The 19,809-nt window shown below is 37.7% G+C and overlaps 1 protein-coding gene across 1 annotated transcript in view; it reads left to right on the forward strand.

The window, feature by feature from the left end:
- Positions 1–19,809, forward strand: part of CUBN (cubilin) — a gene marked incomplete at its 5' end in the record, with an annotated part of 138,717 nt that overhangs the window by 81,537 nt on the left and 37,371 nt on the right. Inside the window, 16 exons of the mRNA XM_084510519.1 lie at positions 236–364; positions 632–764; positions 2,991–3,196; positions 4,463–4,644; positions 6,129–6,315; positions 7,252–7,449; positions 7,779–7,925; positions 8,816–9,006; positions 9,697–9,880; positions 11,154–11,328; positions 12,365–12,543; positions 14,144–14,353; positions 14,791–14,931; positions 16,714–16,895; positions 17,122–17,293; positions 18,242–18,448. Coding sequence (XP_084366645.1) covers positions 236–364; positions 632–764; positions 2,991–3,196; positions 4,463–4,644; positions 6,129–6,315; positions 7,252–7,449; positions 7,779–7,925; positions 8,816–9,006; positions 9,697–9,880; positions 11,154–11,328; positions 12,365–12,543; positions 14,144–14,353; positions 14,791–14,931; positions 16,714–16,895; positions 17,122–17,293; positions 18,242–18,448 — 2,823 coding nt within the window. The remainder of the gene's footprint in view (positions 1–235; positions 365–631; positions 765–2,990; positions 3,197–4,462; positions 4,645–6,128; positions 6,316–7,251; positions 7,450–7,778; positions 7,926–8,815; positions 9,007–9,696; positions 9,881–11,153; positions 11,329–12,364; positions 12,544–14,143; positions 14,354–14,790; positions 14,932–16,713; positions 16,896–17,121; positions 17,294–18,241; positions 18,449–19,809) is intronic.

The raw sequence follows: 19,809 nt of genomic DNA on the forward strand, positions 1-19,809 counted from the left end.
GCAGGAGGTCCAGGTTTAAATTCTTCCTCAGTTTAAAAAAAACAGTCTACCAGAGTTGAGTTCTCTGCTAATAAAACAGGTATTTAATTTTTATGTAGATTTAACTGACAACTACAATTGTAAGCAAAAAATTTTACTTTTGGCTGCTGTCAGGCATTAACCCCAAATGTTACATTATCAACAGTAATTACATGCAAACACTGCTTTTTTTCCTCTCTGGTTTGTTCTCTTTTAGGCCGTTACTGTGGCACAACCATGCCACATCCTATCACTTCTTTTGGTAATGCCTTGGTAGTCAACTTCATCTCCAACAACAACGTCACTGCCAAGGGCTTCCATGCCACCTATGTTGCGTCATCATCATGTAAGTCCATATGGCAGGTGTTGCTGCCTTATGCCTCTTATTTTTAAGAAAAAGACCAGGTCTTGTATCTTTTTGGCTCTCTGACATTACCTCTTTTAAAATCTTCTGTTGCCTTCCCTTTTTTTGGGTAAGGTCTCAGTATGGGTGTCAACAAGCTAAAGAACAACGAGACAAGGCGAAATGCTTTCTTGATTAGAAAATGCTCTATCAAGGTATTTTTTTTGATGTCCTCTTTCTCAAGCCTCTGCTCTCTCCTTCTTGTTGCAGCCTGTGGAGGTACTTTCCACATGGACAGAGGAGCTTTCAACAGCCCTGGCTATCCCGAGTCATATCCGCTCAACACCGAGTGTGTCTGGACAATTCTCAGCTCTCCTGGCAACCGGCTACAGCTGTCCTTCATGTAAATGCATTGCCAGGGGTTATTATTCAACACTTTAACAGAGCTGAAGGAAGGATGCTCTGTGTTTATTAGGAAATGTAATTACCAGATGATAAAGCTGAAACATGCTTTTACAGTCGCTTGGAAAGAGAACACAGGAGTGGTTGGTGTCAGCTGGTGTTCTCCCGTCTTAGTCATTGTTTATTATATTAAGGCATATACGGTGTGATATAAATAGGTGATTTATTGTTTGAACAACATGGGATGCTGGAGAAGCTAGTTTTCACTCACATATAAACAAGAAGAGGAAATTTAGTGTTATTGTACCTTTTCTTTACAAAGGAAACTCCTACTATTTCCTTACTACAAGATTCATCATACTATTTATTATATAGCTGAGTCATATAAAGAGCCCAAGTACTCCACAGATTGTAGGGTTAGAATTGATATTAAAGTTTTCAAAGTTTTTCCAACCATAAGGACAATTATAGCAATGGAGGTACAACAGGGACCAGGATAGTATCCTAAGGAACATTTACCTTCAGCAAAGTAACTTTCCTTTGAAGACCTCAGACAGGAAAGTTATGCGTGATCCACAGAACAATATGGAGTCCTTTACCAGAGTAGTTAGATTGTCCTTTGCCCATTAAATGGGTTTCTGAGCTTCTCTGTTTCCCAGAATCAAAGGGTGACTGATGCCAAGAAACAGAGCACTGACCCTTAGTAAACCTTATCAGGGATCAGCAGAAATAGAAAAGTCTGAAATTTGCATTTACAGTTAATCAGGACAAAAGGAAAACTTACCCAATAACATGTTGACCGCATAAGGTACAATTTGTTAGACACATGCAGATTCATTAATGCAATGAAAAGGACATTATATTCCTCCTTTACTCAGTGAAGCAGAGAAAAAGCACTACAGCCTGGAAACATTTTCTAAAATATAAGCTACAAAATAATGAATAACAGCTTTTCAGAACCAAAACAGAAATCTAGTGTGAAGCAGAAACTATCAGCAGAGCATATATTTAGATAGATAAAGTGATACTTAGTAGATGTAGACGCTTTTTTTTTTTTTTTTTTTAAGTTACACATAGCTGAAAAGCAAGCTGAAAATACTGGAAAGCATGGAGTCATTGTGTGAAAAAGCAGTATTTATTTAATTTAATTTAATATTAGGTTTTTATAAAGTTTCTTTTGCGTAAGGTATTCATTTTCTTCAGCTCAGCCTGAACAGAAATGCCTGTCTTGCAATTTGAGGTTTAGCTTTAAATTAGTCTGAAGTATATCCAGATGAGTGGTTGGAACCATTTCACAGCATCTGTACCCTGAACACATATGGCTGTGTTCAGGACTGGAGGGGAGGAGTTGTTACCAGAAAATCAGAAAGCAGAAATATTTTGGAGCATTTGTTATAAGAGGCCTCTCTGGAATCTTTGCTGGATATTCACAGCCAGCTTCTGGAAAGTATATTGGATTGAATCAAAGCACTTCACTTGGAATAATAGATAATGACTTTTAGAATGTATTTAGCATTCTGCTCAGTACAGTAATCAACAATTTAGAATTTGATGTCTAAGTCCCATTCCTGTTCTAAGGTAAAAATTGTTTTAGAAGAGTTAAGAGTATTTATTTATTTTCAGAACCAGCCATGTGAAATGCAGAGATGGCATAGAAGCAATAATATTTCATAATACTGGAGACAATGATAAGGGACTTTGGGTTTTTGAGGTGTTAACTACAAATGAATCTAGGACTCTGGAAATTTTTTTTCTCACCAGAGGGTGTACTGAAATAATATTCAGATGTAGTGGCTGCAAACTGATTTTAAGGCTAAAAGTATTTTTTGCATCCAATAGGTGTTAACGTCTGACCTGGGCTTATATTAAAAATCAGTTTAATATTTCAGGGGCTTTCCATGTTTCAGAAAGCCCCTGTGTTGGAGAACCAGCAAATATTAAAAACTTGAGAACTCTTAATTTTGAGTTTAAAAAGTTTGGGAATTCTTTACAAATGTTAACTTTACAAACTGAAGCTCTGTCATAAAACAAGGGGCCAGAAAGGAGCAAGCCCTGTATCAGCAACACAAGGTAAAGAGCAGGAACTTCTGGTTTCTGGAGGGTTGCTGTTCTCTTAGCTGTTATGTCAGGATATTAGCTGCAGGAAGATTTGTAGCCTGGCAGGGGAAACTCTGAAATATGTTTCAGTTATATGTCTGCTAATGCTCTTCCACTGCTATTGAAACAGAACATTTCAGGTGGAATCTAGTGATGGCTGCACCAAAGATTACCTGGAAATTCGCGAACAGAATGCTACAGGCAGGCTGGCAGGACGATTCTGTGGAAACTCCTTACCTTTGAATTATACGTCTACTGTTGGACATATCCTGTGGGTTAAATTTGTCTCAGACAGTTCAGGCACTAATGTTGGCTTCAGGGCCACATTCTCTCACTGTAAGTAAATTCTATTTAATTGAAAACTATTGTTCTTTTGTAACACTTCCAAATGATTCAAAATAGTGAATGTTTGGCCCAGGAAAGACTATTAGAAAATGTTCATTGATGTCAGCAAGGCTGTGAATTTGCTTAAAAATATGTTATAAAATACCTACTAAACTTGTGTGTATGCAAATGTGTCAAGCATTACATAATCAGATGAATTAGACATGAAATTCTATCTCTTAAAATTATTATAACAATATTTCTTTGAATTGATCATAAAACCTTTTCAGAAACAACAACAAAAAAATACATGGATTGAGAAAATAAAATATTCTCTATTTCAGTGACTGTTTTCTAATAGTTTATCACCTGGTTTTCAGATTCTCCCTTCAGCAGTACTGTGAAGTACTGTGAAGATAGGAATAAGAGCTATATGCTACAAAATTAACATCAGCCTGAGTTAACAAGTAGCATGTTGGAGTTTAAAATATCTGACCATATACCTGTGCTACATGAAAGAAAGCAATCATAGTCAATGTTTATGTTGCCTTTTATTAAGCAATTAACAAATTAAGAAACAAGTATTTCTTTTCCAGCCTTTAGTTTTGCTTTTTGAGTACAACAGTGTCCATCTTCTGGTTTGTATCTAGATAACATTAAACAAAGAGCAGAATTGGAAGAAAAGGAAATTATGCCAGTTCATAGATTCAAAGCTACAAGGAACCATTGCAAACATCAGTACAACTTACTGCATGAACAGGCTGCTGAAGCCAGACATCCACAGCAATCCTGACTAAGCCAGCTACACTTCTAACCATCTTCCTTTATGACTTTATGACTTTTACTACTCATTTTCAAAAGGAATTATCATTATGTCAGAGCTCAGTAGAATCAAACCTGTTTTTCACCAGAAATCAAAGGCATTAAAAAAATCCCAGCATTTTCTTATTTAATGCTTCTTGGGAAGAAACGAACATGAGGTAGGCAGGGTGAGGAGGGAATTTAGCTATGCCATGTTCCCATCTTTCCTAGATGTAGAGCCGTATGGCTCAAATGGATAATTTCCTTCAGATAAGGGCACACTGCATCCCTCACAGCAAGAAAATAATTAGGTGTGTGCTCTAGGACTGAGACAGAAATCTATGCCTCACAGCAGTGTCTAGCCCTAAGTAAATTAAATAAGAAGGGCTGAAATGAAAGCTTTCTTCCAGAATAGGCCCCAGTGCTTCTTTTAATCTATGTGAAGAAGAGATTAGTTATCTCTTGCTTGTTTTTCAGTGTACGGAAATGACATTGTGGGAAACAGAGGACAAATAGCTTCACCACAGTGGCCAAGAAGCTACCCTCACAATTCTGATTACCAGTGGCGGATAAGTACCAATGCTTCACAAGTTATCCATGGCCGTATCCTGGAGATGGATATTGAAAATCATCACAGATGTCGTTACGACAAGCTAAAGGTGATTTTATTGTAAGAAATTATTTAATTCCATTTAGCTTTGATAAAAGCAACGAACAAAGACACCTACAAGATGAATTTCCAAGGATCTGGTTGGGACTCTTTTTTTTTTTTTTTTGCCATGCCCTCTTTTCAATAATTATTAGGTATAGGAAGGGATACATACTCTGTGGCTCCCTAACAGTTATTTCCAAGCTGTAAGTTTGAAATTTATTAAAAATAATTCCATAATGGACATCTCAATACCTATAAAATAAGGTTATTTTAAAAGCCTGCAAGGAACGATCCTTTTCTTGCACCTCTTTTGATCACTGGATCAATAATTTGCTGTTGGCAGTAGGTAGTTACCTCTTTCTTCTTGTTTATTGTTTTTCTATAATATAGACAAGCTTTTTGAGGCTGAAAAACACTGTAAGCATGATGCTAGGCATAATGGAGCAGTAGAGGTAAAAACTTCTTTCTAAACTTAAGCACAGCTACTTAAACAAGGTTTGTTGTTTTGTGTTTTTGTTGTTGTTTGCTTGTTTTTTAAACCAGTTGACAATAATTATCCTTTGGAACAAGAAAGTTAATACTAGTTTTACTAGTTAAACTAGTTAATACTAGTTTATATGTTAAACTAGTTAATACTAGTTTAACATATTTAACACTCATTTCATTGTTAATCCATTGATATCAAAATTTAATATTAGTTCATAAAGGAATGTAGCTTTTTCCTTCATCTCGTGTCAGATTTTAATGGTATCTTCATTCTTTTAATTCAGCCTGGCTTTCTGTCTGTCCATCTAAAAGCGAAAGTAGTTTCTTACATCAGCTAGACATCCAGTGGATGACTCGAGGATCAGATTTTCAATGTTATGATAATATTTATTTATATTTCCCAGCTTACTCTACTTGGCCTTTTTTTTTTTTTTTTTTTTACTGGGGGGAAGAGGAGAAGGACAAAAATAGATCTGAAAGGTAGCAAAAGAGAAACATCTTTTAACTACCAAGAACTTGGCTTATTAATACATAAAATAGAAATACATTATTACATACTTTTAAAAGAATTTAAAATATAAGTATTCCTCATGAGGGAAAAAAAAAAAAAAAAAAAGAAAGAAAACAATACCTTTTTATCTGTAGATCATATCACTTTTCCCTCAGCAAGGAACAAGATTGTGCCAGTGGACTTTTTTTGAAATGGGATGCCAGTCATTGGACCCAAAGAACAACCCTGTTGGGAATGAGCTGAGATTGATGGGTTCTGTCCAGTTCCTTCTTCCATGAAAGCTTCATAAATAACACTGTATAATGGAAGGGGAGATTTTGTTCTCTTTTTATAAGAGGGGTTTCCCTCTAATTGGGATTTGCTGAAAGATCATCCAAATCCTTCTTGCTCATTTAAAGAGGGTAATTTTCTCCTTGGAAACTTGCTAACTATGAGGAGAATGAAAATATGCCTCTGTGAAGAATAACGCTTTCACTGTTGTTTTCTCATTGCAGGTTTACGATGGGCCCACCATCTATTCTCGGCCTATTGCAACGTACTGTGGTGCAGATCTTGCTTCTTTTGCATCCTCTGGCAGCTCAATGACAATCCAGTTCCAGTCAGATTCATCTGTGACTGGAAAAGGCTTTCTTCTGGAGTGGTATGCAGATGCTTCTGCTGCTACACACACCATTGCTAGAGGTGAGTTTTCAGTGGGTTATGTGGTTAAAAGTGACATAGCCAGTGCTATCCTGAGCTTTACTTTAAAAACAATACAAAACAAAATCCTCATCACAAGAGGAAGCCCTAGCTCGTAACTGTTTAGCCCTAGGTAAACATTTTATATGCTTACATGAAAAAGTATTCCTCTTGAAAGACTATTCTTAAATCACTGGTCATTATGATTTTAAAACCTTACACTAGACTGCGTCATGTATTCATATATAGAATATGCTCGTTATGATCATGTATCTCTTTGAGAAATAGTTCCTGGAAGGAGAGGGAATGTGTTTATTATACCATCAGTTTTCTTTGAGCAAGTTCAACAAGAGAAAGTTAATACTATCTGGGACATAGTGCAATGCCTTCTTTCTAAATCTAAAAGAAAATTCATAGGGACAGAGGGACTGACCCCTGGGGCTCTGCAGCATAGCAGCAGTATGTAATGGTCTTATGCTCTAGCAGAGCACTGAACTACTATGTATCCCAGCAAGGAGTCCATCTTGCCTTAAATTTACTGCTGAAACAAAAGCATTTCAGTTTGTAGAGGGTCTAAATTGTTTATGTATTACTGGTTGTGTATGTACCCTTCTTTTCTGAATTACAACCAGCGTTAAACTGTGGTAGGAACCTTAGGACATTTTGTAGATATTCCTCATGGTAAAATAGGCCACATCACTACTACACCATGTAGCACAGGAATATATACAGTCCTTATAGGTCTGTATTTTCAGGCTGTTTAGTCCCAGTCCAAATCAAAGCAATGCTTGAAGAAATGCCTTCCTGTGACTACATAGACATAGTGCCCCCATTCTGCTTAAGGACAGGACTTAATGACAGGACTGTCAAATTATACAGGGGAAATGTTCAATTTTATAAGAGGATGCTTTCATTCTTATCTTCTTGTACATCTTCTAGGTGCATGTGGAGGGATTGTAACAACTGAAGAAACACCTTCATTCCTCTTCTCGCCGGGCTGGCCCATGAATTACAGAAATTTTGCTGACTGTGTGTGGCTTATCAGAGCTCCTGGATCCACTGTGGAGTTTATTGTCCTGTCTCTGGACATAGAATCTCACAGCTCATGTGACTATGACAAACTTATTATCCGAGATGGTGAGAAACCAATCTTGCCCTACCCCTGTAGCATGACACAGGGGGTCCCTGCATTGTGAAGTCTCTTGTCCATAGAGCTTAAGTAATCCAGACAGCAATACGAACAGCATCTACACCAGTATTCTTCCTCTGTGTTGAGACACTCTGCTAGTTAAAGCAAAGCTAGTAAAGTCTAGCAAAATACTTGTTCATCTATAAAAATATTTCTTAGTCTGTGAGGGTTTAAAAATCTTGAAAATTACCTGCCTGAAAGTGTGAGAACCACAGCGAACAAAATGCAAAGTGAAGTGGTTTGATTTTCATATTAACATGTCTTCTTTTGATCTCAGGAGACACTAGTCTTTCTCCAGTGCTTGCTACTCTGTGTGGACAAGAACCTCCTGGGCCAGTAAGATCAACTGGAGAGACAATGTTCATCCACTTCGTGTCAGATGGCAGTATCACTGGAGCTGGGTTTAATGCCTCGTATTACAAAAGTAAGATTTGTTTCTCTTCTCCCCTAGATAAATGTCTGCCTTACTGCTAAAAACTGGATAAGGAAAGAAAAAGACTTGTAATGACATTTTTAACATCTGTCTACAATCTATGCCATTAACCACGTAGATTCATTATCCAGGTCTCACCGATACGCATTAAAAATCTCTGATTTTGCAAAGGTGAAATTTGCTATTTGTCCAGCAAAGTTATGCAGTAAAGTGTGATTCAAACAGATTAGTTACCTTTCAGAAGTTAGAAAAAGGGCTTGCAAAAGGTTAGAACAGCTCAGCTGTAGAGTGAAAGAGAAATAATTCCCAGCTAGGAGAGGGAAGTAAGTGACTCAAAGCATAGACACAGAACGGAGAGAGACAGATGTTGAGAGCTGTGTAAATTCCTGCAGAAATAACAGCAATTTGCAAAGGCATGCCTTCCACATGCACTTAGGGCTGGTAGCAGATTCCTAAATGAGCTGAGGCACCAAGGAAGGTGTTACAATAACAATGGGCAGCCAGGAGAACTTTTTATTACTGGAATCTATCTTGACAGTAGGTGACAGTGGTTTAGTCCATGAAGCAATGAACTCAAACATCATAAGCATTTGCTCATGCCATGGGAGGTCTTTGGCACAGAGGCCATGCTTACTTTTCTGTTACGTCTGAGAACTGAGTTTAAGCATCAAGATGTTTGGTGTGTGTCATCTTGCAATCTACTAGCTTGTATTTGGGAGATCATTCATTGTGTGCATTGCTCTATGGCCTTCAGTTTTTCATGTGCTTTTCTCTGTTACATCCTCCCATTAGGAGGGAGGTGGGTTTTTTTTGTTTTTTTTTTTTCTGAATGAATAGTTGATGCCAATATTTTCCTCTTTGCTTCAACTCCTTTCTCCCAGGTTGTGGAGGCTATTTGCATGCAGACAGGGGTGTGATCACATCACCCCACTACCCTCAAGACTATTCTCCTAATCTGAATTGTTCCTGGCATGTACTGGTAACCTCTGGATTTGTCATTGCTGTCCATTTTGAACACCCTTTCCAGGTTAAGAGTGAGGATGCTTCCTGTAACTATGGAGATTATGTAGAGGTGAGATTATTGGCTAGGTCTCCAAATCACAGAATGGTTGAGGCTGGAAGGAATGTAGTCTAACCCCCCTGCCAAGCAGGATCACCTAGAGAATATTGCACAGGACTACATCCAGGTGGATTTTGAATATCTCCAGAGAAGGAGACTGCGCAGCCTCTCTGGACAACCTGTTCCCAGTGCTCTGTCACTCCTTGCAGTAAAGAGGTACTTTCTCATATTGAGCTGAAACTTCCTGTGCTTCAGTTTGTGCCAGTTGCCTCTTGTCCTGTCACTGGGCACTACTGAAAAAAGCTTCGCCCCATTGTTTTGACCCCCTCCCTTCAGATTTTTATGCACGCTGATAAGATTCCCTCTCAGTCTTCCCATCTCCAAGCTAAATAGGCCCAGCTCATTCAGCGTCTCCTTGTATGACAGATGCTCCAGTCCTTCAATCATCTTAGTAGCCCTAAATCCTCAAAGGTGTTAAAGCTTCTGAATCTTAGTGATTTTAGTGTCTGTGAGGGAGCCCAGGCTCTTGGGAGGTGGAAATACCAAACTGAAATAACACAAATGATATTACTTATCTCTGTGTCTTATATTGCTGTGCATTAATTAATTAATCGCTAGGTTATTGTTTTCCCCTATGGCTGGGAGCGTTGAAATGGAGTCTACTCAAAGCTTGCATGACCTTAGCATTTTTTCTTTTTCTAGCTGAAGAATGGGTTAGATGCTGCTGCCCCACCTTTGGTGTCTGGAAGAGGGAATGGTCGCTTTTGTGGAAGCAGCCCCCTTTCTACCATGTACACCACAGACAATCAGCTATTTGTGCACTTCATTTCTGACAGCAGGAATGAAGGTCAAGGATTCAAACTGAAGTATGAAGCTAAGAGCCTAGGTAAGTCTAGAAAATAAACATGAGTTCTGCAACTCAATAGAAATGACTTGCAATTTGTCCTCTTAAAGGAGGTTCTTGTTATAAATCCCAACAGACAGGGAAACCTTATGGCAGGGAAAGCTTTGGTGGGAAAGTAGCATCTGAAATAAAGGAGAGCTGTTCATAATTCATGCAGGAAAGGAAAAGAAGCCTGGAAACAAGAACATTATTTTGGACATACACTACCCAGTGCAAGTACTAAGTAATGGCAGCAATGATTTAGGCTAGTATGTCTAGAAAGGTGATAACATTTCTCACAAGTTTTTCTCTCAGCTGAGAAAATAACATTCCCTGCCTGAGCTAACATTTTTCAAAAAATGAAAACAAAAAGACTTAGGTGCCATGGGTAAATTGGAGATTTGATGTTTACAGTTATTTCACTGTATTCATGCCACATACCACTTGGGATTCAAAAGCAGGCCTCCTGCTAAACAGTGTAACTAAACAAAACTAAGGTAACCTGTCAATCTACTTACATTTTAAAGCGCCTGTTTTCCTGTTTTCTGCCTACTTTCCCCTGCTGCCACAAAGAATCATTGTTAGTATTTCTGTCCGGTATTCATAAAGGAAATAGGTGAAGCTGTATAATGCTGTTTCTACCACTTCAGTTTAGAAAGCTTGACTAAAATCCTGTGTTTACCAGCATTGCTAGAACATTTATATATATATATATTTTTTTTTGAATAAACTATATATATATATTGAATAAATTTATTTATATATATATATTTTTTTTTTTATTATTATTATTATTATTTTTTGTCTGACAGAAAGCTGTCAAAATAGAATAAAGGACCTGAACTAATCTTCATGTTTGCTCTGACTGGCATCTCTCATGCATTCATTATTGTCTCAAACAGGCATTTCAAACATTTCAACTTCTGGAAAGCAGAAGTAGGGAAAGAATCACAGAAGCATTGATGAGTCTGATCTGTTGGCTTTCTAGCTTTAAGAATTGGGATAGGAATAAGGCAGAAAACATATTTCCTGCTTGGCTTTGAAGCAATCCAAGGAAGACCTGATAGCAGTTTAATTCAGGGACCAGAACATGTGGAAATGAGGAAGGCTAGGTAAATGATTTCCCACAGTAAGTAATAATAAACAAAAAAATATGTTTTGATGTAGCTATATGACACTGGAAGGAAACTGTGTTGGAATATTGTGATGACTCATATTTTTGATGCCTCACCCACTTCCTTAACATGTTTTTTATTGGCGATCTTTTCTTTCCCAGATTGTGGAGGGAATATTTATATCAATGATTTCAACCCCAGTGGATATACAACCTCCCCCAACTATCCGGACAGTTATCCCCCTCATGTTGACTGTGTCTGGACCATAACTGCCCCTAATGGACATGCAGTAGAGCTGCAATTTGAAGATCAGTTTTACATTGAACCTTCACAAAAGTATATATCCACATTATTTTGCCTGTGTTTCTCCAGAGACTTCATTCTGATTTTTCTTTCCCTGTTGCTTTCTCTAATTCCTCTCAGAGCACACTTCCAGATTTACAGCCAAAAGGGATTATGAAATTTTTAGAATAGATCACTGAAGCTATCAAGTCACTGGTATACATTCCCAGAACTTTGCAGCACATGGTAGAGATAAATGTAACAGACAGAGAGGAAGCATCCATTGTTGAAAGGTGTTTTCTGTAAACATCTGTGCACTCTAGTCCTTTCATATTCATATTTTCATTGTGACTACCGACTAGTTTTAAGTCCAATGGATTACCACGATAAATATTTGCCTCCCTCCTCCATTGCCTGTCTGCTGAGTTGCAATGGATCTGCATGTTTTGCACATTGACCCCAACTCCCCTCCACAAAGCATAAAACAAGACCTAGTTTTCAGCTGATGTAATTTCATTGAAGCCATGTTCAGAAAAAAATGGAACTGGAGAGAGAATCCTAAGGGTGTCCTTCCTCTCTGACTTCCATCAATGTCCTCTGCAGGCTGGTACAACATTCTGAAGGCAAAGCTGTTGGTTAAGATGTTTTGAGCCTTTCTATGTCCACCTAAGTAGGCCCTTGTATTTGAATTTTTATTCCTTTCTTATATCTGTTCCTCAATTCATCAGTTATCAACAGACTTAATAGGGAATAGCTGCTGAATCTGAATTCTACCAAAAAACTCATGTTAACGATAGCCACAACTACTTTGCTAGGGCTGTTCATACTCCTCCAAAGGACAAGTTTCTGTCAGATCTGATCTGATCATAGACTGGGCTTTGGACGAATCTTTGTCAATGTTTCTAACACTTTTATTCACTGAAATATTAGAAGGCTATCATTGATCATGAACTCGTTGATTCTGTCCTCGTGACACTGCATGGAAACTGACTGATCTAATTCACTACAGCTTCATGGCTTTGTACCCTTATGGAATTAATTTAAAACAACTACTGCTATACATTGAACAGAAAATTCTCTCCTCTTCTAGTTGTACTTCAAGTTACCTAGAGCTACGTGATGGTGCTGATTCCAATGCTCCTGTTCTTGCCAAGCTTTGTGGAAGATTGACCGCAGGTTCACAGAGATCCTCAGGAGCTGTCATGTACCTGAGGTTCAGATCTGATGACAGTGTCACACATGTGGGATTCAATGCTAAATACTCAATCGGTAATGCTTGCATTTATCCATTTCTCATTTTAGAAAAGACTTTGGTCTCAAATACCATTTTTTTGAAATGAGGCTTCAAACATGTATAAGAGGTGGACTGACCACCACTTGCCTCTTTCAATTAGCATTAGTGCTAATGTATCAGAATCATCATATAGGTTAAAAGCAACATGTTCTATATCTAGCAGAGATGGAAATTATGGGAATAGGAAACTGATCATATCTGTAGAAATGGAAACAAAGACTGGGTAATCTCTTGTCAAAGACAGTTATCAAAGGGGCAATAGTAAAAAGGGCAAGGCAAGTGAAGTCAGGTAACATGATTTAACTTCTAATATGCAAAATTAGCATCACTTTCATGAGCAGGAACCTGAAGGTGAATGCAAAAATTAGCAGAGAGTTAGCAGAAGAACAACTCAGGAACATCTGTATACAAATTTAAATCAATGTATAATAACAATGGTGCTAGACAAACAGGGGCAGCACAAAAATGAAGTGGAAAAGGAACAAGTAGTAAAAATTGTTATGTGTAAGCTGGAAGAAGAAATATTTTTAAATTATTTGGTCTCAAGCTGCAAAAACAAAACTACAAAACACCAGTACAGATCTAAAATCAAATAAAAAAATAGTATTTTAACAGATTCAGAAAGAGGGTACATTTTAGTTTTTGGTAATAATAATCTCTGCTGGTCTTTGAAGGTTATGTTAATGTCACTTGCATAGAAAAGTCTAGGACAGTTAATTTCTCAAAGGCAAAAAAGTAGACTGCGTTTTATGCAGGAGTTTGCTGATTTGGTTAATTTCAAGCCCTAAGGCCAATATAATGTCCTATGATATTTCTGAACCTGAAAACTGAAGTGACTTGCAAGAAAATGTTGTTAGTATACTAAGCTGCAGTTTATAATGTATTTATGTATCCATAAAAAGATTTAAACTATCATTTCATCTGCATGACAAAATCACTAATCACTCAAAGCAGACAGTGCATACACTATTGTTATTGTCATGAAAAGATTGTATCTACCAGACACACAGAATATACTGTAAAATCCAATATATTCCACCAGGGAATATTTGCTGGGAGCTGTAGTATTGTGAGTTTGTATCTGCAGATACCACAGATAAATGAGTCATCCGAGAGAAAATTAAATATTAAATAGTTGTTTCCTGAATTGTGCAATGGTTCCTTATGAGAAGGCCTCACAAGGAGTGGTATACACTGACCATTAGATATTCTTTTAGTCTTTTTCTGAAGGGTGTTTTTTTCTGATAAATATTCACATGAGTAGAGATAAAATATAAGCCTTGAAATCTGTGAGTTTATTCAAATTAATGAGAGACAGGACAGAGAGGAAGGGATGCTTGCTATGGAAGGGTGTATATGACAAAATAAATAAGTAAGTAAATAAATAAATTGAGGACTGGATGAATTAAAAGGAAAATGTGGAATATTTTTGGTCAGAAAGCAATTCCCAATATATAACTGCAGTTATAGAATGAGTTGCTTGTGCCTTAGCTTTAAGTCTCGAGTGTTCTTCTACAAACAAGATTGTCTTTCTGAAGTCATTCAAGCAACCAAGCAATGTTCTTGCTTTTGCAGCTCCCTGTGGCGGTACAGTGATGGGACAAACTGGCATCATTCAAAGTGTGGGGTATCCTGACCTTCATTATCAAGACAACCTGCTGTGTGAATGGTTTCTGCAGGGGCCCAGGGGCCACTATCTTACCATCACACTGGAAGACCTAGATATTCAAAACTCCTCTGAGTGCGCAAATGACTTTGTGGAGATCCGAGAATATAGTGCTTCTGGTCTGAGAATTGTTCCTGTGTTTGTCATCCCTTTCCTAATAATGCTAAGAAACCTCAGCAAAGGTTCCTGAAAGCATTCCCCATTGTGCAAAGTGTCCCTTTCAAATGTACAGAGTTTGCTCCCCTTTGCCTTGCTTGTGGAAAAAAAGGCAAACAAAACCCTTTTATTTTCCAGCAATAGTTTGATTTTGCTAGTTTACTCAAGCCTGTCCGGTTAACTGGAAAGTGATCAGAATCATAGAATCATTAAGGTTGGAAAAGAGCTCCAAGATCATATGTTCCAACCATCCTCTTACTACCAATAACACCCACTAAACCGTGTCACTAAGCATCATGTCCAACTGTTCCTTAGACACCAGTATTGATCCTTCAATGTAAATGGAAACAGAAATAATATCTTTGATATCAATTTGTCTTTCTCTATTTGATTTTTGCAGGGAATTTGCTGGGCAGGTACTGCGGTAATACTCGCCCTGACGCTATGGATACCTCTGACAGTTTAGCTTATGTCAAGTTTGTTACTGATGGATCAGTAAATGCCCGAGGATTCAGACTGCGCTTTGATTCCAGTGCTGAAGGTTGGATTTGTAATGTTACAGTTTAATTTTGGGAAGGAAACACACCACACACCATAACTGAACTAGTACAGCATACATTGTAGATCACTTATTGTTGGAGCAGTGTATATTTGCTCTTCAAATTTAACTCTAGGTAAGGTATGAACAGAGCTCTCTGATCACTGCTTAGCAAAAACTTTGCGAGACAAGCTATCTCTGTAATGGATGTTGCCTTGAATGGTAAGTTTCAAACAGCAAAGCACACTCTTCTGCACTTTTTCTCCACAGCAGTAACTCCAGGGATCCTTTATGTTATTTCGTTCCTCTAAGGCTAGTGGTATTCTAAGATTTCCCTGAAACAAATAGTTTGGACTTAATGCTTTGGGTTGTTTTCTCATTTTAACAGGAATAATTTCTTTATTCTCAAAACAAATGAGTTTGGAAAAGGAGGGAGGAAAAGGAGCTGATCATGTAAAAACTCCATTTCTGACGGAGAGTTCTCTTCCATAACAAATATGTCACCACAAATCATCTCTAGACTTGCAGAAGCACACTCGGATAATGCAGTTTAGCATACCAGATTGTTTTACCCAGAGAGTTTGCCTTTCTAAGAAAAAGGTCTTTCCAGGCTTAACATCAGTGATGACGATAAGATAAAAAGAATCAAAAAAAACTGCAGAGACATTAAAGTTGGAAGGGACCCCTGGAGAGTGCAACCATCCTGCTCACGCAGGGCCAGATAGAGCACGTTGCCTAGGACTGTGGATAGTTGAGTTTTGAGTGTCTTCAGGGATGGACATTCCAAAACCTCTTTGGACAACCTATTCTAGTGTTCTCCAACCCTCACGGTGTCCATTGCCTCTTGTCCTAAACACAACAACTTCACCAGGACTAAGGATAAAGTTCTATTCCTGTTTCTCACTTCTCTTATATATATTCTTGGGTGTCCTTGCAATGCTTGGCCTGGCAAAATCTAGCTACTTTAAAAAAAATTATTTGCAGTAGTGATCTTGAAAAATCTTCTGCAGTCCCTTTTTAACTCTTTCCAGCTCATTTAAAAGCTCAGCTGAAAGTTTTCTTATCCTTCATCTTTGTTTCTGCAATAAAATAACAGACTCCCACTGCACTCCATTAAACTATCTCTGTATTTTAAGAAGAAACAAAGAATAAATTGGTAAGCTTACACCATTAATATCAGAAGGAAAATGCACTATATACCCAAGATCTTCAACTTTCTTTCATCAGAGTGAAATTTGATACTTATAACAAAGATGGAAAAAATACAAAATAACTGTACTGAAAAAGTGTTTCTTTAAGTCCTTGATGTCTTTTTCTCTACCTCTGTTAACCAGCAGTGGAAAAATCCATCCTTCCATTATTACTCACTTTAAGGCCCTGCCCAGTCATCTTGAAGGCAGAAATGTCTCAATCCTGCCACAGTGAGAGGCTTGTATTGCTTGACATCAAAGCCTGTGGGTCACTCAGGCTTCTGAAGTCTGGCATAAACCCTTCAGAGAAAGGCGTGTTAATAATTGGATCTGCTATGGTCTATTATCATTCAACTTTTATGGCTGAATGGTAAAGACTGACAGGAGCTCAGCTGATTAGAAAAACATATGGACAGGACAGGCATATCAAATCAAGCTCTCAGTATCTCTTTTTCTTTCATTATTAATTTTTTTGTTGTTGGTGGTGGTGGTGATGGTGGTGGTGTTTGCTTTTTTTTTTTCTTTTTTTTTTTTCCTTTGAACTCTATAAGCAATGCCTTACTCTGAGAAGTGTCCTAACATTTGGGTATTTCAGCATGTGGTGGGGATTTTACTGCCCCTGTTGGAACATTTACTTCCCCCAACTATCCCAACCTATACCCACATAATCGAGTGTGTGAATGGAGGATCACAGTGGAAGAAGGACGACGTGTCACCCTAACCATTAATGATATGAAGACTGAAGAACACTGGAGGTGCTCATCAGATTATATGGCTGTGAGTATTGTGTCTGAAGGCAGAAAATGCTCTTCATAATCACTTTATGGAGCATTAATGGACATAGTATAGCTGAAAGGTAATTTATCTGAGTAGATCTGGGAACTAACCTGCTGTGAGAGATGTTAATGAACCTTGTATTAAAAGGGTGAAGCAGTGTTAACATGATACAGTAGATGTTCATAAAATGTATTTTGTTCTCAGAAGAGTTATTTTAACCCAACAGGTTTACAATGGCCTCAGACAGAACTCTCCCCGGCTGGTGAAGCTGTGTGGTGAGGTAAATCCAGGCACTGAGGTAAAATCCTCTGGAAACACTATGAAAGTCATTTTGGTGACAGATATGTCTCATGCAACCAGAGGATTCAGTGTCTCATACACATCTAGTGAAGATGCAGGTAGTATATATGTTTGAATTAAATTAATTAAATGATTAATCTTTGATGACTCATTTCAGAGCTAAAGTATTGGTGCATATCAAAAAAATGACCTAGGCAGCTAACAGATCTCTGATATCTTTTTCTCTCTGTTATGTTGCTGGATGTCACATGTATGTCACATCTTTAATTAAGTGAAAAGACTTGAAAAAATGGGAAATCTCTTGGAGTTAGGGACTTCAAATGAAAAGAACAACCGCTGTTATGGATCACAGTCCTTACTTTTACTACTGATTTATTGTTTTGTACTTAATCTTTAGTAAGAGATGGACAGAAGTGGGTTTATTCCATCAGGAGATCCAACAGGCATAGTGCCATAGACAACTTGAATAATTCAAGTGTTTCCTTATTACTCAGGGGGATAAATAATTTACTGTAGCTTGTGAAAGATTGCTGCTAACCTACTTTTGCAAGCTCATCCACCAGGGAGGATATAGTTGGCAGAGCCCTACTACTACAGTCTTGAGTCTTTCAAACTTGGTTTGTTCCCTCCACATGCATCCTACTGTAGCATGAGTGTACTACACTTGAGGGTATTTTCCAGAAAAATCTTGTTTCGAGTTTAGAATTAGGTAATGGGTATCTAATTGGAGCTGTGATGGGATTTTTTCAGAAAGTTAAATAATATTTGTTGCATTGATGGTGCTGTTGAAATATTTTGGTACTATGAACAATCTTTATTTCTTCATTTTATATGTGTCTTTAAAGCCTTGCCAATAATTTCCAGGATGCTAGGCAAGAATTCTCTTGTATACAGCAGTAAATTATAAAAAGGAAGAAGGTAGAACAATTTCTGATCTAATCAGTACATGTCCTTGCTGATATGAGCACATCAAAATGAACAAGGACAGAGGTTCCATTTGTACAAGAATTGTTACTATTTTAAAATAAATTATATTGTTTCTGCAGTGTGTGGTGGAACTCTGATGGGACATACAGGTGGGAATTTCTCTACTCCTGGTTATGATGGTGTCAAGAATTACACAAGCAAACTGAACTGTGAATGGACCATTGAAAACCCCTCCCATCACAATTCATCCATATATATCTCTTTTGAGGATTTCCACTTGGAACATCACCAGGACTGCCAGTATGACTATGTAGAGTTACGAATAGGTTTGTATGCTCAACAGCATAATGGATTAAGTTTATCAAGATTCTGGTTGTGCAACTGTGTTTGTTCATATATATTTATTTATAAATATATTTATATTTGTAAATATTATTTAATTATAAATATTTATATTCATATATATTTGCAGAGGCTGATTGTTGTAGGATCTGTCCATTTGAAAGGGTGTCCATGTCCTTATGCATGCCTTCCATGTTGCCTCCTTATCCAGGGGTTGGATTTTACTGACATTGCAATCAGTGCACAGATCTAGTCACTCTTTCAGGGGAGAAAATGCAAAAGTGGCATGCAAATCTTTGGGGAATTAATTATTCTGTGGGGATTGCAATACATACCTGACTCTCTCTTTACAAGGGACGATATGAATGTCACCTCAAATCCCTTGAAAGTCAGGCAGAAGTCATAACAACAATTTATTTCATTTACAGCCCATTCTCTCCCTGCTCCTAAGCTATCTCCAGGGATAGCAGGAGTGAGTTAAAGAATGCTTTAATTATTCATACGTTCTGCATTCCCCACTTTTGTACTCTATAAGGTGTGTTTCCAAAAACAAGTTCCTATTTCCTGTGATACTGGATCACTAAATACAGAATGAAGCATTTCAAAGTAAGAGCAATCACAGGACTGATGTACCAGTAATATTTCTGCATGTTCGAGAATCTTTAGCTATCTGCAATAACAAGCAACTGGAAATGTCATATGAAAATTGCTCAGCTAATGCCAAGTGTAGTATGAAAGCTCCAGCTGTCTTCTTCACTAAAAGGATGAATCGGAAAGTCCCAGTGAGAACAGATTCTAATTTACCAGGAAATTGCTTCTGAAAGGTGGGGGTTTGAGAACAAGACTCTGTTACATACTCATATACATTCATTAGAATGTGAGCACTTGGTTGCATTGCGTTGGTTTGTCATTTGCAGAGCCATAGCATGCATTGCTGCATAGCCTAACAGTTCCCTCCCAAATATGCACTGGAACTGTGAAATAATCAAAAGAAAACTCAGAAGAACTTTTGATAAAATATATCTGATTATTTACTCACCTGTTCCCACTACCCTCACTTTATTGTGAACCATAGGCCTTCAGGCAATACAATCAAAAGAAAGAAGGAAAAAGGCAATCTTATTTTGCTCTGCGGTTTTGTCTTCTAAATAGTAATGTACATTTTGGCCATACTAATGGGACTGCAGTTTCCTAAAAGCAGCCTCATGTCATAGGCAGAATGCCCTAATACTGCTCTGTATGACGACAAGTAACCTGCAGTAAGCAATGAGATACGGATGGTGCAGAATATCAGTAAACTCAGATAGGTGCTGTTTGAGACTCCCAACACAGCAGATGTGAATTT

The sequence above is a fragment of the Aythya ferina genome (genome assembly GCF_964211825.1).
Source record: "Aythya ferina genome assembly, chromosome: 2".
Lineage (NCBI taxonomy): Eukaryota > Metazoa > Chordata > Aves > Anseriformes > Anatidae > Aythya > Aythya ferina.